The 25,924-nt window shown below is 34.7% G+C and overlaps 1 protein-coding gene across 3 annotated transcripts in view; it reads right to left on the bottom strand.

Annotated features, from left to right (window-relative positions):
• Window positions 1–516: 516 nt before the first annotated feature.
• The window catches only part of dhrsx (dehydrogenase/reductase (SDR family) X-linked), a 59,183-nt gene continuing 33,775 nt past the window's right edge, over window positions 517–25,924 (bottom strand). For 2 of the 3 annotated variants that reach the window (XM_048196953.1, XM_048196951.1), the window contains 4 exons: window positions 22,959–23,060; window positions 19,662–19,869; window positions 11,575–11,782; window positions 517–2,636 (listed from right to left, as the gene is read on the bottom strand). In XM_048196953.1, the coding sequence (XP_048052910.1) occupies window positions 2,409–2,636; window positions 11,575–11,782; window positions 19,662–19,869; window positions 22,959–23,060 (746 nt within the window). In that variant the 3' untranslated portion in view covers window positions 517–2,408. The remainder of the gene's footprint in view (window positions 2,637–11,574; window positions 11,783–19,661; window positions 19,870–22,958; window positions 23,061–25,924) is intronic. The other variant, XM_048196952.1, reaches the window with a different exon arrangement.

Here is a 25,924-nt window from a genome sequence, read left to right as displayed (position 1 = left end):
CATTAAGGTTGAACCACTGTAGTCACATGAACTGTTTTAAATACGTCTTTAGTAGCTTTCTGGGCATTGAAAATGTTAATTATCTTGCTGTCAATGCAGGCCTCACTGAGCCATCAGATTTTATCAAAACTATCTTAATTTGTGTTCTGAAAATGAACGGAGGTCTTACAGGTGTGTAATGACATGAGGGTGAGTAATTAATGACAGAATTTTAATTTTTGGGTGAACTAACCCTTTAAATAATTTTCAGTGAAATGCCTCACAGAAAGGATAAATGTAGCCCTTTTTTATTCTATTCAAGTTAACAGAGCACATGGTTCGTATGGCTTCTGCTCTGTGTCTTTGAAACGGCAATTGACCGACCCTGAACAATTTTTAAAACCCACACAACATTAATCGGATTTGACATCCCATATTTTCATTTACACTTCACCATTAGCAGAACATTAGCAGAGAGAGAGAGAGAGAGAGAGAGAGAGAAAAAAGAAACAAAGAAAAAAAAAACAGCTACTGCAATAGGGAAACCAGTGTTTTTATTTAGACAAGAGCCTTAGAAGAGAAACTCATTCACTCTGTTTTCTACAAGAGCTGAAGATGAGACACTTCAGAGTCTCCTGGCAAGATAATGCTGCACTCTTTTCTCCGTCTTTATCCCTCTCTTTCACACACACAAATGACAGAAACATTGGGCTCATTCACAGTGCATGTGGCTGAGGAGCTAAGTATGCAAAATCCTCTTTGCACATTTTGTACTAAGACTGTTTCTCGATTCATTTATCATCAACCATTTGGTGCCTCCAAATATTGTTATTAATTCATTTCTCAGTGTCACAACCATATAATTAATCTATTGGATCATTATTATCTGTGCATGGAAGTTAATTACACTTCCTATAATGCTAAATACATTATAATACAGCAGCACTTCCATTAGTGCATAATTACAGTACCATGAGCAAAACTAGAATGATGATGATAAAAGCAAATTCTCAAAAGCAATTGTCTCTCATTGACCCAAAAGCTTCATAACCCATTCATTGTACAATAAAGAAAAGGAACAGAATTAGTTAGGAGATGCTTAAATGTCTGCAAGGGCACGCATTTGGTCAACCGCATGACTGACGCCACATAAAACGCACAAATGACAGGCACATTTTAACACCAGTACATTTAAATTAGAATTTAACAGGTCAAAGTAGCACTTTATCCAAAGCAGCCAGTCGAGACAACACCTCCAAGTTGTTACAGACACCAGCAGGTAGAAAGTAACTCATTTTACAGTACTTTTATATATTGATATTTATGAAGCGACATCTCCTATTGGAAAACTTTGACATTTTCCATTATTTCAAGACTCAATCAGCTGTTTTGCTATTGCACATTGACCTTGGATAAATATATATTAAAAAATTAATAATAATAAAGATAGCTGGAATATATTTAAAAGTTAAGACTCAACATCTCAGAAAAGTGCACATATTTTAAATGTTTCAATGTCTGCCCAGAAGCAAGAATAAAATGAAAAAAGAACACCACAACCACATTATTACACATTGGAATCACAAATTCTAAGCACATCACAGTCACAAACAGAACATTTGGGTGAAATATTCCCCTCAGGGAGAAAGAAGGTGGATGAAGGTGAGGCACCTGGCATGAGGGTAGCAGTCTCTTTTGTGGAAGATTCAAAACACAGTATTGCAAATCGCACAGTGGAAGAATGAAAAATGAAGGGCTTAGCCAGACAAATGTCCTTAGCCTTTCTGCAGTTTGTGTTTAGAGAATTAGATGCGGTAGGCAGAGGCAGGAATGACACTGACTGATGGATGGAATAACCCAATGTAGGAGCCACTGAAGATATACAACTATACTAACAAAGAAATACATAAAATCCCAGCGCAGCAACGGAGAGAATCAACAGAGATAGGCTGGTATTTGCCCAGTTTAGAGAGCTTGAGATTTCACATTTAATCATTTTATCCTTCGTTTGTCTTTAGTCTGTTGACAAATTCCAAAGGAAAATCAGTGGAACAGCCATTGCGACGGTCCTGATTCATTAAGCACTCAAAAAGGCTTAGCAGAGTACAAGATAGTAGATTATTAGACAAAATCATTGTTTTATTAGCTTAGTTCAGGAAAACAAAACTGTTCAGAAAGTTCCCAAGTCAGAAGAAGTGGAGGAAGAGAGAGGTTTTAGGTTGGAAAACAGTGCACTTGTTAGTATTGGTCATGTATTGTTGAGGTAAAGTCTTCAAGACTTTAAAGGATGGCTTGTGTGAACACTAAAATGGTAATGAGATGGTTTAAAAACCAAGGGACGGTTTCAGAGAATGAAAATTTGGCAAATAGGGATACTAACTTAACTTAAGGCAGGAGGTTGAATTTTTTTCAGGTGGACGTTTTATGAACTACAAGTTGAGAGCCAAGGTCTCGGTGATCAGGAGCTCAGTGCTCTCAGGTCTTTTGGAGACCACTAGAGCACAGCTTTCTTTCCACAACTTGGTTTGCAGCTGTTCATCGCAAGACAGCGCTGAAGACTCCGTCTTACGACCGTTGTACAGATACAGTCCTCCGGTCCCCTCGAGCTCAGAGGCAGCTGCAGCGTAGATAGCTGTGGATGCTCCTTCTGCAGGCGTCTGTGGATGGACAGGAATCAGAGATTAAGTCAACACAGCTGTGGGAACGTTAAGAATATTTATTCAGAGATGGATATATGACATATCAAAGAAGGGCGGAAAAGATATTCCCGATTCCTGGAACAAAAATCCTAATTTTGCATTTCTGCTAGTCTCGTTGACTTCAATCGTCCTTGTACGTGACAGCCATCACAACATTCCTCCTGGTGCGTGTTTGCAGTTATAATGGTGTTCTTGTATTTGTGCTGTAGTGCTCTTCTAGGCACTTGAAGTCTAACCCTAACACTTGACATATATCCTTAGCTACAAGCTCTGGTAATTGCCACTTATATGTGCATTTTTTTGTAAGGTGCTTTGGTAAATATACTAGCTGCAAAAAATAGTATTGTATTTGTATTAAAACTTTTAATTTGTCATTTGATAACACTTTAGAACAGGGGTTGGGAATGTTGATCCTAGAGGGCCAGAGTTTAGCTCCAACCCTGAAAAAAAAAAAACACTCACCTGCCTGTAACTTTAGTAATCCGAAAGACCTTGATTAGCTAAACTCTGCAGGACAATAGCCCTCCAGGATCAACGTTCCCCACCCCTGCTTTAGAATAAGGTTTAATTCGTTATCATTAGTTAATGCATTAGGTATCATGAATTACCAATTAACATTTTTTTTCTCCTCAGTATTTATTAGTGTCAAATCCCACTTCTGGGGGGTCAATGTCCTGTAGAGTTTAGCTCCAAGCCTCCAGCCTTCCAACTTGCCAAGTTTCTAGCAATCATGACGACCTTGATTAGCTGGTTCAAGAGTGTTCAATTAGGATTGGTGCTAAACTGCAGGATAGTAACCCTTCAAGAGCAGGATTGAAGACCTCTAATGTAGGTTAATTTATAAATATACTTTTGTTGATTGTTAATTAATATTTGTATACAATATGTTAACTTTTTAAAGAGGCCATATTATTTAAAGAGGCCCTTTTACAAAGTTTTTTTTTTGTTTTTGTTTTTGGGGCCTACTTGAATAGGTTTTCATGCTTGAATGTTCAAAAAACATTAGTTTTTAAAAAATGTTTTACATTGTTGCAGCACCTCTCTTTTCAGTCTGTCAGTAACACTCTGTGTGTGTTTCAGAAATGTCACATCTCTTACCATAACCACAAGTTTCAACACTACTAACGGTACTAGGATTTGCCCTCCCCCCACTTTTTTTTTTTTTAATTTTTTATTTTTTTGCATGTGCCTTGCCCTTGGGCAGGAATTATTTAAATGAGGAATACTGTGATGTCTACATTCATGGAGGAAAAGTCAAGACTAAAATCGAGGCATTTCAGGGAATTCAGAAACATTGCTTACTGTTAGGAAGAATAACTCCAATATTACAGAGTAACTCTGATTAATTAAATTCAATGAATTAAAATGCAATTAATTAACTGATTTTTTTTTTTTTTTTTTTTTTTTTAATAAATAACTATGCCTCGTGACCTGGGCATAAAATTCCCCACTTAAATGAAGTTTTTGCAAGCCAGGGAATGAGAAGGTGTCCCGTTCACACAGGACACATTCAAAAACAGCAAGATGGAAAACACTTGAATGAAACAGAGGAACAGGTGTTCTTAAAAACTTAAAGGGATAGTTCACCCCAAAATGATGGTGAGTAAACAATGACAGAATTTTCATTTCATTCCAAACCTGCATAACTTTTCTTCTTAATAAAAGAAATAATAAGAGGATATTTTGAGAAAATGTAAAAATAATAATAATAATAATAATAATAATAACATTCTTTAAAATATATTCTTTTGTATTTGACAGAAGAAAGTTTTTAAATGACATGAGGGTGAGTAAATAATAACAGAATGCTCATTTTTAGGTGAACTATCCCACGACATCTGAAAATCTTGTGCTCTTGATGCAAATTGCTGGGAAAAAAGTGATATGACACAATGGCCAAAGATGTCAATCTAGTGCACGTTATAATAAATCAACAACAATTATAAAACAAGTGTAGATGGGTTGCAAGAACATGTTGAACATGTTAATCAACTTGAATGGATTATACTGACTTTTTGTAATGGCTAGTGAATGCATTACTGGTAACGCTTACAATAAGGTTAATTTGTTAACATTAGTTAATGTATTAACTAACATGAACTAACCATGAACAATACATTTGTTACTGTATTTGTTAGTCTTTGTTAACGTTAGTTAATAAAAATACAGCAGTTCTTTGTTAATGTTAGTTCACAGTGCATTAACTAATGTTAACAAATACGACTCTTGATTTTAATAATGTATTAGTAAATGCTGAAATTAACATCAACAAAGATTAATAAATGCTGTAGAAGTACAGTTCATTATTAGTTAATGTTAACTAATGCAGTTAACTAATGAACCTTATTGTAAAGTGTTACTGCATTAATTGCCTGCCACAATACTGTTATATTATCTTTATTTTTTTATTTATTTTTCTTTTTGCAAAGATTCCTATATTGTATTTATTGCAATTAATTTGATTAAATAGCTAATCATGTAATTCAATTTAAATTATATGTTGTCGGTCCTAATTCGTACACTTGACTCTTGCCTCATGTTTACACACGTGATGCTTTCCAACTGCCATGGCTGATTATTCAAATTAGCCTTCTAATTGCAAATGTTATGGCTCGCTTCCACATCAGAAGATCTAAAAGTTGGGCTGCACAGTTGGTGAGATTGATATGCAGACGGTCAGTTGGACTATGACCTCCAGACGGATCAATTACACAGGACAGCCGATCTTCTCTAACACTGGTGCCAGATTCTCCACTTCAAACGGCTCTCTTTGAGGCCAAGCAATTGGGGCTGAGCACTGTTTTTCTCTTTTCTAGATCTCTTTCGTCTGAGGGAATTTGGATTAAACTACAGGAGCCACAAGGTTTATATATACTAAGCTGAATCAATACATCACAAAGAGTGTGAGAAAAGCTTCTCTCTTAAAGTTGTTAGTATTGGGCCATACGGAGACTGTGTGCTAAAGGGGAAATGGAGCAACAGCTGCACTTTAGAAAGACTTAACATTTTTATATACTGTTTTATAGGGCTGGGAGCAAAATTTACAATGGTAGAAACAGATTTTGCAGTAGTATCTGCATGGTTATCATTATGTAGGACTGCTTATGTGAGTGATAGTACACTGCATGGGCAGGATTTTTCGAAGAAAGATTATTGGAGTACATTTTACAAGAAAATACTGTCAAGTCTTTCTACTTCAAATGTTTACATTTAAAGGGTTAGTTCACCCAAAAATGAAATTGCTGTCACTAATTACTCACCCTCACGTCGTTCTTTGGAACACAAATTAAGAAATTAATAAATTTTTTATGAAATCCGAAGGTATCTGATCCACACATAGGCAGCAACGTCAAATTGTTGAATAAAGTCGTTATTTTTGTTTTGTTTTTGCGCACAAAAAGTATTCTCGTCGCTTCATAACATTAAAGTTGAACCACTGTTGTCACGTTGACTATTTTAACTATCTTTTTAACTACCTTTCTGGATGTCAAAAGGTGCAATTATGTTGCTGCCTATGTGTGGATCATATACCCTTGGATTTTATCAAAAATACCTTAATTTGTGTTACGAAGATGAATGAAGGTCTTACGGGTGTGGAACGTCATGAGGGTGAGTCATTAATGACAGAAATTTCATTTTTGGGTGAACTAACCCTTTAAGTCACACAAGTTACTTGCCATTTCTTTACAATTATTTGTAAAATTTACAAGCAATTTCTGAGTGAAAATTGTTACAAAGCAAATCCTACACCAAATTGTTTTCAGTGAAGATAGAGTAAAGTAAAAAAGAATAATGCGAAATTGCATTTTCCCAAACAAATCAAGATGAGGAACAAAGTGAATTTAGTCGTTTATAGTTGACAAGCTACATCATAGATGACACATATACAATTAATATAGAATTCAATCGATATTTGCACAAGTCGGCTATTTTACAACCATTTTAAATGTGGCTCAACCAATTAGAACATAATAAAGCAAGAAGCCACAGTTTGCAGGGATTTTATAAAAGTTAGGGGCCGTTGCTTTGTTTGCAGCAATCATAATCAAAGACTGGAACTATTCATATTATATTAGTAGTTTTACTATTTAGAGTATTTTGTATTTAACTGTTCCAAAATGTAAAGTTGTTTTTGCATGGCATTTATCATGCATATCATATTTTATGAAAATCTAATAACCCTTCACACTTTAAGGTTTTATACGTTAACATTAGTTTAGCTAACATGACATAACAAAGATCAATACCTTTACAGCATTTATTAATCTAGATTAATGTCAATGTTTACATATACTAACACATTTATAAATGTGTTAGTATAAACTATGTTCAAGTCTAAATGAAATGAATTATTAGTATGTAGCGTCTGGAGCGATCAAACACAATTATTCAATATATTTAATGAATTACCCATAAACTCACTCTATCAAAGTTCTGTGAACCCATCCTCCTAAAACTGCAACTAGCATCCCAAACGTAGCTAAACCACAGGCAGAACTAGGTGTTCTGTTACATATAATTTGACCTTTACGATCAGGAAGAATTTTGCAGAGACTAGTGACTCTGACTTCATTCTTTCTAAGAAAGACAAATAAACCGTCTTAATCCTATGTATTCTCTATATAACCACTTGGGAAATGTATAAGCATGTATCCAATTTTCCCATCTCATGACTTTCCTTTTATAGGCTTTATTCTATGTATTAATTCTCTCTTTTGAACTATTTTGGTATTAATGTTCCATAGTTACAAATGTATAGTTAACTGAAATCACATTGGTAGCATGTTTGGTATCTACGGACTCCAACTTTCTTTTCCTATTTGGTAATTTATGTTACATGTTACTAACTCTGTGAAACATTAGTATTATAAGAATCTAGAAGGTTCTTTTCTCATTCATCCAATCCAGTGTCTTATGCTAATATCTTGTTACAGAACAAAGACTCGTAAAACTTCCCTCTGAAAGGGAAACTCCTTATTGGCTCAGACACCTCAAGAGGGTGTGATATCTTCACCCCTTATATTCACTGATCACAAGATCAAACGCCTCTTCCTCTCTCTTCCCTTTTTACTGAAAAATGCTGATGTTAAGATGATGCTGTAAGAAGCTAGAAGCTTCTACAGAACCCCAAGCTTGTGCCAGGCTTCGGCCTAGAAACTTCCATTTACCAAAGATCCTCTGAATCCAACTGGTTCTCTTTCATCAAGACAATATCAGCAAAGATTCAATGGGAGCCTCCACAAATTGCATCAGGACAGTTTTAATTCAACTTGGAGAGACATGCAAGTATCAAACTTAGTCTCATTATTTGATACATTGAGTATCCTTACCCCTTTTAAAGAAGGGCGTGTTAAAACTAAACTGATGGTTTGCTCAAGGCTGTTGATCTGCTGAATGTCCAACAATGCTGTAACTTCTTGCTTTTCTGTATTCTGCTTCAGCTCTCTCTTTCCCTTGGTAAACTGTATGCATGTATGTGTGTGAATGTTAGAGTAGTTAAGTGTTTAGTCTAGTTAATAAAGTCTTGTTCATGTCACACGTAAAGTTGTCCGTGTTTTGCGCTCATATACTGGAGTCCCTATTAATGCAGATCCTGACTACAGGCTCTTAGTAGTACTGTACAATAAGATTGTTATTTCCCATAACCTGGAAATGAACATTTCTTAGAATTAATAAACAATTAACACTGTGTTTTCATTGGACAACAGGTTAATTGATTGTAATATTAATTTTATTACATTAAGTTAATTGTATTAACTTATCCAAATATTTATAATTAATTATAACTAGTTATGATTAATTATTCATATTTATTTTGAGCTAATTTGCTACAAGTATTATAAACAAACATAAATTTACAATAAATTTGTAAAATGACATTAATCTAGATTAATAAATTTAGTAAAAATGCAATATTTAATGAATTACCAAATTAACTGAAACATAATTGTTACTTATTAAAAAAACAAGAGTTTTTTTTTTATCCATCAAGTTCCAAATAAAAATGGAAAATAATCAGACAGAGATGAAGTACCTTGTATTTGTACATAATAATTCATTTTATTATCTAAAAAATAGACATTACCACATGGCTATTTAATATGTAAAGCATTATTTTATTGAATTTACAATGAAAATAAACTAGAAAAACAATGAGTGAATGTAAAATATGTTTAAAAGTATGTGTCATATTATATTGTATGTGTTTAAAAGATGTCATATCTCCCTCATTTGTTTAAAACACAGTTCCAAAAATAAACTTCAGAAATTGCATTCGTATTCAGTGTTCAGACCGTGCACAGCAAGCAATCCTTTTCAGGGAAGAAAACCTATTTAAACACATCATTATCTTTTTTTTTTTTTTTTTTAAAGTATTTTCTGTTCTTGGTTAAACCTTCCCTATCACAGTTTCTTTTTGCCAAGTGCCAAAAAATTACATTCTCTATAGCGGGTGTGCTTTTCTATTTTGAAAGTCTTTGGCTGTCTAGTCATAACGACATTTCCCCTCAAGACATTCATAATTTGTCATCTTTTCTTTTAAACACGTAAAGCACACAGTCCTCGCTGAGCTCCGTAATTCCTGGGATTTCTACAGCAATTTCTGTGCCGCATACATAATGGACGCCGTGAACCGTGACTCAACCTGACTCATAAATAAGCACCCTGCAAAAGGATATTGCTGTGCTGATAACTATCACAATAAATCAATATCAACACACCTCACCTCAACAAGGGTACGAGATTCACGGATATTACATTTGTATTCAACAGATTACACATTTGAATTATCTTTTGTAGTACAAATAATTCCCTTTGAGAAGAAGCGAAGGTCACTGGCCATTGTTGTGGTTTTCATATCTATTGCGCATAACCAAAGAGAGTTGTTCACACGCAAAAATGAATTATATAATGTTCTGACAGACTGTTCAACACAGTCATATGCTGCTGTTTGCTATAGATGTTTGCTCATCTCTAAAGCTCTTTTAGCACAAGCTCAGCTGAATTTAATGGGCCAGAGAGAAAGTCTATGATAGGCTGAGGGATGACAGCTGTAAAACAGCCTGCAAAAAAATGGTAGCAATTTTGATCATTTTGAGACAACACATCACTGAGCACAAACAGATGGGTAGTTATTGTATAGGTGGCACCATAAACAAGGCTGAAACCACATTAAAAGCCTAGAAATACTATATACATATTTGTAATTGTATACTGTATATTACTTTATTTTTCCTTTCTCAAGCTTGTCTCCATTTTCTTTCGCTGATCTGAAATTCAAGAGGTGTAACATATTCTAAAAGAAGATAAAAGAATCATGTCTGATTAACACACACACACACGCACACACACCTTTGAAGCAAAGAGACAAGATAAATCCAATTATTGTTCACCCTGACATAGCGGCTCCAAACCTTTAGATTTCAAGACGAAATCCAAGAGATTGGTTGAGACAGACAGATGGAGAAGAAGAAAAGACAGAGTGAAAACAGTGTCTCCCAGGATACACCACACTGTCACAATACCTTATTGCAACATATTGGGGCAGGTGGGTTTGTCATAAAGTGTTGTCATTCATGAGAGCACCTTTCACAACAGCCTTGTCACTGATTCTTACACACACACACAGACACACTGTATCTAAAGGAGAATATTCATGAACTCATGAAATCAAATGCGTTTTAGATGCAAAAGCAGGAAATTTCATATTGGACCTAGAAGTAATAACAGTTATCAGGGATATTAGTTATTATTTTATTTCTCAGTATAATTCTATATAGGACATTTATCAGCTGATATTTAATTGTGGTTGCTTGCTTCTGCCTATTTTTAGATTTTAGATTACTTTTGCAATTATATAGCACTTACTTAATGGGAAAGATTAGGCTAAATTAAAAGCGCTTTCCTTTAAATAGTGCTCCCACCCAGGGTTATTAAAGTTACAAAAAAAAATAAAAAAATAAAAATCCATTACTTGAAATGAAAACTGAAATAAAATAAAAAATATAAAAAATCTTAAATTAGTTTTATTTCAGCTTATAGCCAAGGCAGCATTTTTTATTTCCATTTAGTTAATTCATTTAGTAACTTGAGGTACTAAAATAACTAAAACTAGAGCTGAAATATAAATGAATAAAAACTACATAAACATACAAAACAAAAACTAATAAAAATTATAAAAACTACAACAACAAAAAAATTGTAAAACTAAAATGAAAATGTATAAAAACAAAATATTAAGAAAAACTACAACAGTATCTTAATACTGGTCCCTAAGATAGGGACTCTCTCATCAACTATCCATCTCAAAATAATAGTATTTATATATTTCATACTTTGCATTATCACAAAATCATTTATTTATTTAGCCATATCAGCATCAATGGCTATTTAAATATTAATTCAATCTTGATAAAAATATATATTTTAGTTTCTAATGCATTTTATTTTATTTTATTTTTTTTAGACAAAATAGCAGATTTTAAATATTGTTCTATTAGCAGTTATCACCCATAATATGAAAATAACTGCTGTCTTATTTCTATATAATTTTTTTAAAATTCAACCAATTGAAAGCTGTAAATTCGCTCAAGCTTAGTTCCCTCATTTCCTGTCCTATCTCTGTCCTGTCAATAAAAGTGGCAAAAAAAAAACCCCAAAAATAAAATAAATAATGAACCCAAACATGAGTGAAACTGAAGCCTTCCACCTCAAGAATTCTCTAAGCACAGACATGTGCCTGAATAAACCATCACACCAGTGACTCAGACCTGGTTTGACAAAGTTTGGCAAGTTCTTTAAATAACATATAAGACAGTCCAAATATGTTCAGGCAATTATTATCCTTCAGTAAACTTGACTAATGAGATTTTATAGAGGGCAATATGATTTGCCTTACCCTGAAGAGCAGTTTAGCGAAAGGCTTCTTGGCCAGCTGGGCCGGGCTACACAGATTGTCATACAGGGCTGTGTCCACCATGCCTGGGTCCACTGCATTAACCGTTACATTGTCTCCTTTGGCCCACAACTGGTCCTGCAGGTGGTAGGAGAACAGCAGCAGGGCCAGTTTACTCTGGGCATATGCACCATGGGAACTATAACACATCCTGAGGAAGAGAGACAATGGGGGGGGGAGAAAGAGGTCTTGAGTGTAGTTATGCAGCTATTTTGGTGTCAACAGCCATTAATGTGTTGTTTACTGTAATTTGTGTTTGCAAACCCATTTTGACAAGAATGTGCATGCTGATGTGTTGTTGCTTCAAGTCGGATCATTCAGAACAGCAGTGACTCTTAAAGTCAACATGAAACCAGTGTTATTTAGTATTATTTATATACTATTACAGTACTTATTAGTATTTTGAATTAGCTTTTAATTTTATATTTTCATTTTCATATTAATAGATTTAGTAGTGTTTTCTAATATTTCTATATAGCTTTTTTTAATCTAATATTTTTGTTTCATTTTATTTCAGCACCATTTCAATTACAGAACAAGTTTTTAGGGGCCAAGCAAGGTGTGTAGGCACCTATTGTAATCATTAGATTTCTTTTTAATTATTCTTCTTCTTCCGCTCTGGGAGTCTATGGCAGCCCATAGAACCGCTTGCGGGAAAGTTGTAAAATTTGGCACACAGTTAGAGGACAATCTGACTTTTGTCCATAGCAAATTTGGAGTCTCTAACTGAATCCCTCTAGCGCCACCAGCTGTCTAAAATTGCACTTATGTTTATGTTAATAACTTTTGAACCCCAAGGGTTAGAAACAAAATTCTGCACCCTATTACGTCATTTTCTGTCATGAAATTGTTTCCGCCATTTTGAATTTTCTGAAAAACCTATACTTTTTCGAACTCCTCCTAGGCTGTTACTCCGATTTTCACGAAAATTGAACCAGATCATCTTTAGACCATGCTGACAAAAAGTTACGGAATTCAAGTCGATTCCTCAAACCGTTTTCGAAAAACACATGAACAAATTTTACGTAGCGCTTGCAAAAATAGACATAAGACTGTATCTCCGAAATGCTTTATCGTATTCAGACCAAACTTGGTACATATCATCACAAGCATGACCTGAGGCAACAAGCAGCATTTCGGGGCAGCGCCACCTACTGGTCCGGGATATGAAAAATGGCTATTTTTGCTTATAACTTCTGATGGGTTTGTCCAAAAATTATAAATTTGGTCTTGTTAGATTCGGGGCATCATGCCGAAACAAATGATATTCAATTTTTCCATATCGGCCATTTTGAATTTTGTGCTAAAATGCTGTAATTTACGAATGCATTAGCGTATCGTTACGAAACTCAGTATGCGTCTTTGGCACCATACCTTGACCATACTCAAAAAGATTTGGCACAGCGCCACCTTGTGGTTAAAAGTTATAACATAATTTACAAAAATGCTAATAACTTTTGACTATATTAACCGATTGTAATGGAACTGGACTCAGTAGATTCCTTGGGTCATTCTGGGAACACAGATATCAAATTTGCCATAGTCGGCTGAACTTCCTGTCCGCCATATTGTTTTTCTTTCTTTTTCCAACTCCTCCTAGACCGTTGCTCCGATTTTCACCAAAATTGAAACGTGTCATCTTCAGACCATGCCGACAAAAAGTTATGGATTTCAAACCGATATGTCAAACAGTTTTCGTATACCGGAGCAACGAATTTAAGGCATGATACAAAAACGACTCTTGAAGCTGCATCTCTGCAATGCTTTGACATATTGACACCAAACTTTGCAAGTGTCATCGTCACCTCACTCTGACTATACCACATTAATTTGGTCACAGCGCCACCTATTAGTCGAAAGTGATGAACCAGCAAATCCTCATTTTTAATCATTTTTTAGCTCTTTTGCCTAAAATGATCTTAATAGGTCTTTAATTGCACACATTTGCAGTTGGTCTGATGCTCACAGTCATGTTGGCTGGCTTATTGTGCCGTTTTTGTGCTTGGCCCCATAATTGCTGCTTGCAGCTATATTTTTTAAATAGTTGTAGTTTTAATTGACAATAATGACACTGCACCAAACAAAATTTGCAACTCATTTTACAGTACTTCTGTCATGTGACACATTTCTAAATAAAACAGGATATTCAATGAGGAAAAAAAACTGTAGGGCAAGACTTGATTTTATTCACCAGAAATGAATTGGATTCTTAAAAATGAACTTTCCATACTAGAAATTAAGGAACAGCAGAGTTTGTGATCTCTATGCAACAGGTGGTTAATGGGAAGCTTAAAAATAAGAAAGCTTGTTGACATCAGGTTAAAAGCAAAGTTGCTTCAGAGTAGGGCTGCACGAAATGAAAAATAGCATTCAACTTAAATGCGATTATTGCTTAAGCGTGATTCTTAGTGCGATTTTTTTTTTATGCGCAGCTTGTCAATAAAGTCCAAATGCTCCAAATTTGAAAAAGCAGCATGCGTCAAACATCTTTCCAGACATGAGAAGCATTTATTAACATCTTGTCCAACAAAAGACAACATTTAATAACATGTTTTTACTCCAAACTCACTTCATAACGACAGTTAGCATCCTTCTGTGAGATGATGTGGCTTCTTAGACAGAATAAGGCAGTCGTGTGTTTATTAGTCATGTTTAATCAAAGCGTTTCAATCTTCTGTTAATTCAGCTACAGCGATATGATGCGTGTTATCTTCTTCAGTGGCAGGGCATATTTTGAGTTTCTGATGGAGATGGAGAAGCATTTACTACTGATCACAGAGTCGCACAGCTCTGACAAGCTGTGCATAAAATAATTGCAGCCTTTGCCAAATTGCATGTGGTTTAATCGCGATAAATGCAGCCCTACTTCAGAGGTTTAGCAAATTATTACTTTTCCATGAAGGATTGTGAAGAATAACATTTCAGGTGTTATTTCAGACATATCTTTGAAATAACACTTGATATATGATCTGAGGTCTTACACACCTTGAGCTTGCCCGTCAAGATATGCATTTGAAATATTCAATACCTGTTCAATACCTGATGTAACATCATGATACACAATGAATGATGGGGGGGGGGGGGGGGGGGGATAAAAATAAATAAATAAATCCCACATCCGATCTTATTGTTCAGACTGAGATGCACTAACAAAAACCTGGATTTCAGACCAGCTAAAAGAGTGGTTTGGATTTGGTTTATCATGTATTTTTTACGTTCAGACTGCAAAACATTAATCAGATTTCAGCAGTCGACGAAAAAAAAAAAAGAAAAACACCTACCTAAGTATATTTGTTCTATTGTTTTAGGCTATTTGTTCTATTGCAATTAGTTTATTTGTTCTTCTCCTTTTTTCTTACTATTTACTTGAATAATTCACTTTAAATGTTTACTTGACTGACAAATACTTGATTGCAGCATATCACAGTTTTAATTTAATTTGTTAAAAGTAGTTTTAACATTTAACTTATATTTAACTTTGTTCAACAGCATAATAGTTTTAGTTGTGGTGTTGAAATTAGCATCAAGAATTGTGAAATTTCACCAGCATTGGTCCATAATTGCTATATTCACATTAAAAAAACATAAATTGATTAAAAAAACCTTTCCTTTCTATGCAGGTTTCGAAGTCCTAGAATGCCCTAGAATAAAGAATCCATGTCTAATCATTCAGCTGACTCATTTATCCGTTATTTATACCAGCAGATGTCTTTGCACCCATCCCTTCCTCTCTCTCTCTCACCTTGAAGGACATATTTATTAGGAATCTTCTGTGCCAAACCACAGCATGAGCCCCCCCCCACACACTCTCCACAACACTCTGAGGTCTCAAGTGGAAGCGCGCCGGCGCGTTTTGCAGGTTTTTTTTCACATTGCAGCAAAACAGACTTAAAATACTCCGTCATTTTTTGTCATAGAAAGGCATAAGTAATACATCAATTGAAACTATAGAATATCTCCTTTTATTTGTATACACTCAGAGTAAAAACAAAATGTTGTGCTTTTTGTAAAATAAAGAAAACTAACATGATGCGTGATCTCTCATCTCCCTCTGAACGAAGTCCAATCTGATAGTTCTCAGAAAATGAAGTGTAACTTAGTGAATACTAATCACAAAAAATTCATACTTATGTCTAACAAAACGTTGAAATGTCAGGTTTTAAATCGTGCAAGTCAAATCGAAAACAAACATTCTGCGTTTATGTAATCTGTATGAAAAGAGATGTTTCGCCATGTCAGAAGTCCTAGGTGATTCAGCTCATTACCCACTAATGCGGCCACACCCACGGAGCCAGCGCTATTTTTTCACTGATAAAGGCAAATTCAGAGACTTGGTTAACACATGCATTCATCATCTCAATCGTGTATTTATTGCCTTGAAAATTGTTTATCTGGATGAATCCCCCCTCCCCCCTTAAAGGGCTTATGGTTAGCGATCTTTAAAGTTGGAAGACATTCAGTAAATTCCTGTTTGTTTTCTTCTATTGATAAGTTTTAAGTGAGTTTTTGTTTCTTTAGCGCCCTCCGGCTGTAGTATGAATTGGTAAACACCATTCATGGAATATCGTCTTCTTCTTAGGTGAATTTGTGGACTAAACCTTTATTCCTTTTCTAGGACAGAGCGCCCTCCGGCTGCACTGAAATGAATTGCAACAAACACCAGCGAACCCTCATAGAGAGTCCATAACAATGAATATTAAATTAGGCAAGCTAACTCCTCTGTATAGAAAATTGACATAAACATATGAGAATCCTATATTTCTCCAAATGTGCATGCTTAATAAACTAAAAGCCTATATTCAGACTCTTTGCATCACAGAAATACATTATATTTTAAAGTATAATATAAAACCATTATTTTATATTGTAATAAAATTTTTCTGTATGTTTCATATACCATGATGAGCTTGAGACATCACAGAAGTTTTTTTTCACAGCCTACCTGACTGAAATGCCTCATTAATATGCAAGTCTTTTCGAGAAGGTCATTACTATTCAATTCTTTTGTCTTCACAGGTGAGAATGAGCCATTATTCATGATGATTCACGCCTCCTCGCATACCGTGTTTCTTGGCAAAAAGTGTCTTACAAAAACTAAATCAGTATATTGTTATAAATGAAAGAGTAGTCAGCATAATTTTTACATAATTTTGAAGCAAAAACTCTAGTCTACAACCTTTCAGTCTACCCAAAAGTCTTGTGAACACAGAATTGCAATATACTTTTGGATTGGCCTTATATCAGTGACTTAAGACTTAGTTAGGTTTTTTCAGTAACCACGCATAAACGTTATTCCTTCAAAAACACAAACATGTACACACATGTTCCTCACATATTATGGTAGCCTAGTTTGTGCTGAATACAGTGTAATGACACTTGTGTCATTAATATGTTTATGAACAACTGAAAAAAGCACAAATGTCAGGGCATGTCAAAACTTCTCCAGGCCCCAAATCAGCCTCAGACTCCAGAGGGGTGCCATCTGGACTGCCAGATTTTGGAAGATAAATTCTTCAAACAGTGGTACAAGAGGATGTGGTGCTGGTCCTTCAGGAGTCACTCTCAAGCTGTCTGTCTATAAAGCCTATAAAAACCCAGTCTTCATGTATTTCACAACATTTCAGCTTGTGATTATTATTAAGAGCGGGTCATTTTTTAGGATTCTTTAGCTAACCTAAGTCTCTGAGATCCTGACACCTTGCACTTCTGGAGACTCCAGGTAGGTTGCAGTTCTGGAAAATGGTGGCGCTGGAGACTAAAGGGTTCCTGATGGTTTCACACTTAATTCTTCACCTTAATTCTTCAATCTTTTGCAGTTAACATGTGTCTTTTCTTTTCCACCTGATTTTGTATGACCCCCGCTGACCCCATGAGCATTTTGCTTTCCCTTGGTCATGCTTTCACTTTGCAAATTCTAGTATTGCATTAGTATTGCGTCCTTCTCGTGAGTATTTAATAATTTTTGATTTTTCAGTCTGAGTTAAATCTCTTTTTTTGGCTCATTTTGCCCGTAAAAGCAAACCTGCCTAATAATTCTGCACACCTGAATATAAGGCATTTTTCATTTCCAGCCTTCATGAACAATTATATATCACTTATAAATGATTAAAAACAATATTAATAGTAGTTATTAAGATTGATGTGGATTGGAATTGGTAAAATGTGCTTGGAAAAAAAATATGATCAGAAAATCAGCTTGCCTAATAATTCTGCACACAGTGTATATTGAGAAGAATCCTGGGATGTTTTCCTCAAAAACCTTAATTTCGTTTCAATTGAAGAAAGAAAGACATGAACATCTTGGATGACATGGGGGTGAGTAAATTGACTATATGCACAGAGCGTTCTTTAGAACTTACGCAGTAATAAAAGCCAGCTGGAAAACTTCCGGTGAGATGTCACTTGCTGGTGTGTTGAGCATCAGTAGTGTAATACTTAGTTTATAATCAGAATATAGTCATTTAAATAGTCAGGCATAGCATTAATTTAGCTATTCAGACGTAAGACGACATAAAAAAAATAAAAATAAATAAAGATGTGCCTCAGTGTTCCTCCTTGGCTAAATTCAATGAAAAAAAAAAAGCGTCAAAATTTAAATATTTATTGTGCACTTTAGTTAGATTCATTGAATAAAATCTGTGTTTTCACAAGTGTGCCAAAATCATTGATCTTGCGCTGCACTGACTGACAGCTGCTGTGATCACAAAGGGAAAGCGGAGTGCTTGCTTTCTATGTAATTTATTCACAAGAAAAGTTATTGTTTTTCATAAGATTTTGTGAGTACGTCATACTTCACATTGACAAAATGTATTTTTAAACATAGTTATTTTATAATGTTTAATATTTAGTCAAAAACGAAACTAAGTGAAAAACTATTAGAGGAAATGGCTTATATACTATGCGCAAATAAATGCTACTCAGCCGCCACCTGCTGGTTATAGTGGTAATTATTGTCTTTTTTATTTTTAAATAAGTGTTTTCTATCAAATGTTGGATTTCCTACATTTTGAAACGTTCAGTTTTACAAATGGGGACAATCTCAGAAGGATGAATAAGTAATGTTTATGGTCATCACATTAAAAATAACATTTGAAGTGCTGGAAAAAATTATGCGTGTGCATGTCTAATTACAGACACCGCGTTTCTTAAACGGTCCCAATAGCTTCGTCTTTATTGCAATCAATAAAACTGGTTTATTGGCAAATTAGGTAAACGTGATAACTGCATTAAAATATGAATACAACATTAAAAAGTCAACCACTGATGGTTTTGTGTCGATGTACAGCGAGTACAGAATGAACAGCTAACAGTTCACCAGAAATGCCCAAACTGGCCAGTAAGTAGCCGTGCATATAGTCAATTATCAGGAAATTTTCATTCAGAAGTGAACTAATCCTTTAAGTTAAAAATAAAACACTAAAAAAAAAAAAAAAGATAATAATAATTTTGAATGCTTTATGGGAATTTAGGCATTACAATATTATAATGTACCGTATGAATGGACATTAATTTTGAGATCTGCTAAAAATGAAGAACATTTAACAGTTTGAGTGAGTGATAGATGATAGCAAATATAATTTAAATAAAAAAAATAAAAAAATAAAAAAAACAGATAAATGAGTAATTTTACAATTCATTTTACCATGGGGCCCGGGGCCCACTAGGGTGTTTCATGATAACTTATGAGTTAAAACAAGACAAAATAAGCATTAAAATGATTTATTAAAAAATTGTTTAAAAAAAGAACGGACTCAGAATCTGTTTGTAAATATGACTACAATGACTGGGTTGTATGTTTTTGTTTGTGTGTGCAGTCAGAGAAGACGGCAAAAACAGAATATAAAATTGGATGTCTCTTACATGTAGCACTATAGAGTCATTAGTGGTGCCGAACCATACGGAAAGAAAAAAAAAGATTTTAAATACAAGTAGGAAGATTAAATCTTTATCTTTAAGATTCTGTTCATCCCTTCCATTCACAAAAAGGCTTGAGGCAAGAATCTCAAGGGTAATACAGTAAAGCTTCTAACCTTCCCTGCAAGTCATCCAGAGTTAATCTTCCTCCATAATGGGTAGCTGAAGACATAATAACTATTCGGGAACATTTCCCAGGTTTGCCTGACTTCCTCAGGACATCTAGCAACAAGTTGGTCAACAGGAAATGGCCCAGGTAGTTTAGCCCAAAGTGCAGCTCAAATCCATCCTCTGTTCTCCTCTCCGGAACAAGCATAACGCCAGCTGCAGACATAAAGGAACATCATTGCTGATATATTATGAACAGACAGAATATGCAGGACACAGGAAAGAAGCTTGATCAAGTATTCACACCTTAAAAATGACTCATAAGTCATTTCTGAGTCACTGAAAAGAAATGAACTTCATGCGCTCAGAGAACATTGTACCGCATGCAGCTCTCTGAATACCGTGGATTGAGTATTGCTGGTTTATTGATTCGCATCTTTCTGAACGGCTTTTAACACACACAGAGAAGGATATCAGAGATGTCTTCATATGAAACTGAACTAGCGAATAACCATTTCCGCCACTAATGTTCTTAATGTGTCTCTTTCTGCTTAATTCATGTTCTTGCTGAGAAGAAATAATGTCTCAAAAAATGAAAAGATGTGAAGATCATCATGCGTCACATTCACAGATAAACATACCCTTTCTATGTCTTTACAAAGAGCGACCACAAGATAATTAAAGTTGGTGAATCCCAATATTAAATGGATGTAATCTGGTTTAAAACCCTGACTGAGACTGAGCACTAGCATTCATGCGGGAATAAGCCTCTGCTCTTGAAAACATGTTTCATCGTTATTTTGCTCTTAACAGAATTACAGCTCAGTTCGCAGGAGAAAACAGTAATCAGGATTATAAAAATGTCCTAAGCATATTAAATGAACATTAAACAGTATGTTTTTAATTAAACTCACACTGGAAAGTTGAACCTAATGAATCCTAATTTTATCGATCCATGTTCTCTGAAGAGAGAATCAATGTCCCTCGACTCTTCCTCAGACACATGCAGTGTCTTGTCCAGCCAGAGAACTAGAGGGGTCAAGTGTTGACCTTTCTGCATCATTAGACCCTCAATGGGGTGGCACAAATGCGTTGGCCCATCAGCTGGCATCAGATGGGAGGGGTGTGTGCCATAGAGAGCAAACAGGAAAAGGGGATCGTGAATTATTAATTCTCACTGTTAGGGTGAGGACAGTGTGTGACTGTTCCTGTCATTTTGAGACATTCCCTGGGGCAGGCTTCTAAATAAAAGTCATTCAGTTAAAACAAACAACCCCCAAGGCCCTCAGGACACAGACCAGACATGTCCAACAGAGCGAGCTTAGGAGGACGCAAGAGATTAGAAGTTGAGAGACAACTTATAAATGATAAATACGTAACAGTTAACACTTTACAAGTTAATGCATTAGGTATCATAAACTAAGAATAAACAGCAATTTTGCAGCTTTTATTGTTCATTATACATTAATTTTAATTTATAAAATGTAATATCTATTATTTATACAATTTAGAAATTAATATTAACTTTATTAAATGAATAAATGCAGTAAAAATATATTTTTTGTTAAAGGTGCCGTAGAACGTCTTTTTAAAAGATGTAATATAAGTCTAAGGTGTCCCCTGAATGTGTCTGTGAAGTTTCAGCTCAAAATACCCCATAGATTTTTTTTTTTTAAATTCTTTTTTTTAACTGCCTATTTTGGGGCATCATTAAATATGCGCCGATTCAGGCTGCGCGGCCCCTTTAAATTCGCCCACGGAGCTCGCGCTTGCCTTAAACAGCATAAACAAAGTTCACACAGCTAATATAACCCTCAAAATGGATCTTTACAAAGTGTTCGTCATGCAGCATGTCTAATCGCGTAAGTATGGTATTTATTTGGATGTTTACATTTGATTCTGAATGAGTTTAAGGCTATGCTCAGTGGCTAACGGGCTAATGCTACACTGTTGGAGAGATTTATAAAGAATGAAGTTGTGTTTGTGCATTATACAGACTGCAAGTGTTTAAAAAATTTAAATAATGACAGTCTTTTCTCCGTGAATAAAGTAAGAAACAATGGTAACTAACCACATTTAACAGTACATTAGCAACATGCTAACGAAACATTTAGAAAGACAATTTACAAATATCACAAAAAATATCATGTTATCATGGATCATGTCAGTTATTATCGCTCCATCTGCCATTTTTCGCTATTGTCCTTGCTTGCTTACCTAGTCTGATGATTCAGCTGTGCACAGATCCAGACGTTAATACTGGCTGCCCTTGTCTAATGCCTTGAACATGAGCTGACATATGCAAATATTGGGGGAGTACATATTAATGATCCCGACTGTTACGTAACAGTCGGTGTTATGTTAAGATTCACCTGTTCTTCTGAGGTTTTTTTAAACAAATGAGATTTATATAAGAAGGAGGAAACAATGGTGTTTGAGACTCAATGTATGTCTTTTCCATTTACTGAACTCTTGTTATTTAACTATGCCAAGGTAAATTCAATTTGTAATTCTAGGGCACCTTTAATAAGAATGCTTTAAATCATTAAAGCTGCAGTCCGTAAGTTTTGCCTTTTTGTCACCATCTCTGTTTGAAACCTGCAATTGCAGTTATTTGCAGAATTATCATCTTTACGGGGATTGTGCATCGGCACAGCTCCTCAGCGCGGATGAATCTAATGTTTTGAGGGAATGTGTGGCTGTCGGTCACCACACCGGTGGATACTGTACTTCGGAATCACAGATTGTAGTCTTGGAAGTATGACCAAAATAAGAATTTTCACCGGAAAATGTCATGTGAACAAGTGACAAATATGCCACTTTTGTTGACCAACTGAGAAAGGCTATAAATTATCCACCACCTGCATTATCCTCACATGCGATATAGCCTACTAGATGGGACTCCTTCTTTATGTAAACAGACGTGATGTAATGACGCAAAGACGAATGGCGGCATGCTCGAATTTCCCACGGAAACCTACCAGTACCACTCAGATTAGAACACATTGTTACAAACTTAGCGTTGTGACTCAGGCTAAGGTAAGGAGTTAGTTTTGAACACTGGCTGATTATGTACTTCCTCAAAAATTGATTTTGGATAATTTTTAACCAAAAAAAGTTACAGACTGCAGCTTTAAATAAATAAAACCTAAAATGTTAGACACTGCAAATATGACAAATATGACAGAATATTAAAATACAAACACAATACACAAGCACAATTACAGCACAATTGCTGTAATCTAATGATACATTTACAGTGGGAAAATTGCCTAATGTTAAGAGGAATTCAGAAATTTACATACCATTATTGACAAGGACATGCAGTGGCAAACCTGTGGCTTTATATCTCTGGACAAACTGCCGCACAGATTTCAAAGAGGCCAAATCCAGGTACATGAACTCCACTGAAAGCAAACAGATTACAAAATCAGTATTAAAGCAGCACCTATTAGAGCTAATGCTGAAAATTAATGTAGGAATTCTGAATGACAGGAAGATGAATTTACGGAACTGCAATTCAAACAAATTAAACAATATAAACTTCAAACTTAAAGCGACAATTCACCCCCTCCCAAAAAATAAATTAATTAAAAATAAAAATAAAAATAAAAATCATATTATTTACTCACCTCATGTTTTTTCAAACCTGTATGTCTTTCTTTCTTCTGCGAAACATAAAAGAAGTTGTTGGTAAAACCAAACCAAGCCAAACCAAAACAAACCAAACCAAACCAAACAAAACAAAACAAAACAAAACAAAACAAAACAAAACAAAACAAAACAAAACAAACAAAACAAAACAAAACAAAACAAAACAAAACAAAACAAAACAAAACAAAACAAAACAAAACAAAACAAAACAAAACAAAACAAAACAAAACAAAACAAAACAAAACAAAACAAAACAAACAAAACAGAGACATTTCTCAAAATATCTTCTTTTTTGTTCCACAGAAGAAATAAAGTCATACAGGTTTAGAATGACATGAGGGTGAGTAAATAATGCCAACATTTTTTTCTTTGGGTGAACTAACCTTTAAAGACTTTCTTCAAAACTTAGGCTTTGTCAAGCCAAAATATTAAATTTGTTTTGAAAAATTTTGCTTTTCTTGTAAAAAAAAAAAGGGGGGAGGAATTTCCTTGTTTCTTTGTTTCCTTGAAGTTCACTTCAATTCAACAGCTTTACATTAAAATCTGAATTTCACAGCATCTTGTTTGCTACCAATGCAAACTCAGTAATTGAATTGGAATTTAAAAGGCATTTTCAATTCAATCCTGAATAGCATACAACCCTGGTAAACACACATAATGAATTGCTCAAGGACGGCACAAGCATGCGAATGGCAATAATACTGAATTATCCAATAATATGAGGCCCCTAAGAAAGGTCTGATCAGCTGAACAGGTCATTTTCTGGATACAAATCAGTTCAAGCACTTACACCATCACAACAATGAAGTATTCAATACAACAACAGCATTACTGCACAAATGGCATACTGAATGAAGTATATTTTCATATGCAGCTCATAATAGTCAAAGGTAATAAAAAATAAAAGCTTGTTTTACAGGGGTTGGTTTCAAATAGTTAGAGGCTAAATTCTCTGTTGATTCATCCAGCGTTCTCATGCTGTAGTTCATTTAATAACCTTTTTCTGTTGGTCTGTACATCAAAGAACGTCCAATTAGTCTAATTTCAAAGCATGCAAATTATTCCAGTCACTAACGCTCACGTAAGGTCAAAAGGACATTTTTCCCATCATCCCAAATGACCTGGCAGTTTCAATGATCGCCTCTTTAAAGATAAACATTTGAAACAAAAACAAATCACTATAATTACCATAAAAATTAGCTCCAAGCTTACTTACAAAATTACCAAAAAACAATAATATAAAGCTGAACCATAAGTGTAGCTAAATTTAAATGCTATTGAATTGAAGACTAATATAGCTCTCTTAACCAATAAAGTCTTGACAATACAGCTCACTATGAAGTACACCTTGAAAACATAAGTTCTGCCCATTTTAAATGTATATCATTTATGTGACTAATCTTGAAAAGTATCCATTAACTATCAATCTGTCATGTTTCTTTGATGTAACATTAATAAACTCTCTTTAAATTTGACATCTACTACATTTTGAACGAACAGACTCATTGGACCAACTAATCTAAATAACTTGATATCTCTGTTTAAAGGGGGTCACAATCCTAATTGTGGAAACAGAAGCTGGAGTTTTGCCTACTCATCATTCCTGTTCTTGTTCTCCATCAACTTTAATTAGGCTTATCATTCATTCAGTGTGACGGAACTAACCTTTGAGCTAATAATGGCTCCCAAGTGAGAATTAGACCATTACATGCCTGCTGGGGTGGACAGCAAGAAATGTACACAGGAGGCCTTATAAAAGAGCAGTGATAAAGCTAATGCAGTTCAAGGATGTCTTTTAAATAGATGAATGTGCCAGACAGAACATGTCCAATTTTAGCGCAGAAATTCGACATGACAAAGTCAGGGTTTTTTGCCATTTTGTTGATAGACAAAGTAAACCTATAAGCCTTGAAACCTAAGCTTTTAGTTGCTCTAATGTGAATCAGAATGCTGCTGTGTTTATCTTAATAAGCCCTTTGGTCTTTCGGCTTATTAAAATGAGAAACTACATTAAAATACTACAGTCATATGCACATCACTGCTTCAATCAGCTTTTGTTGTCATGTTATGCAAATCCTGGTATTTTGTTCATTTTTCCCCCCTCCCTGCATAATAGTGAGGTGAGGCAAGGTCAACTTTGACAAAGTGTTCACCTTTACTGTCCTATCAAAACAGAGTCACCTAGAGTTAGATGTCACCCACGGTCATCTAGCAGACGTGAGCAAAATTAGTAAAAAAAAAAAAAAAAGCCAAAGGAATGGTGATAATCTTAAAATAACTGTAACTCCAATTAGATCCTTACATTTGAGTTTCTATTCATCATTTCATTATTTTGGAAAAACATTCAATGAATTAAATTAAATTCCAGCTGAAATTCCACTAAATTGAAACAACCTTTAGACAAAAAGGACTAAATTAAATCAACAATTATTTTTTTCCAAAACAAAAATTAGTTCATTTGAATGAATCTGTTTTGGTCTTGTTGTATGAACCTAAATTCAAATAAATTTCAAATTAAAGGACTAAATGTTTCAAATTTTGCCGTCACTCACACACCACTGCAACATATTAGATTAATATAAATTGAGAAATCTAATTTTCCTTGATCTTTTGTCAT

This window comes from Megalobrama amblycephala, linkage group LG7, assembly GCF_018812025.1.
Source record: "Megalobrama amblycephala isolate DHTTF-2021 linkage group LG7, ASM1881202v1, whole genome shotgun sequence".
NCBI lineage: Eukaryota > Metazoa > Chordata > Actinopteri > Cypriniformes > Xenocyprididae > Megalobrama > Megalobrama amblycephala.
The sequence above is the reverse complement of the archived record's forward strand: the minus strand, read 5'-3'. Positions and strand labels throughout refer to the sequence as shown.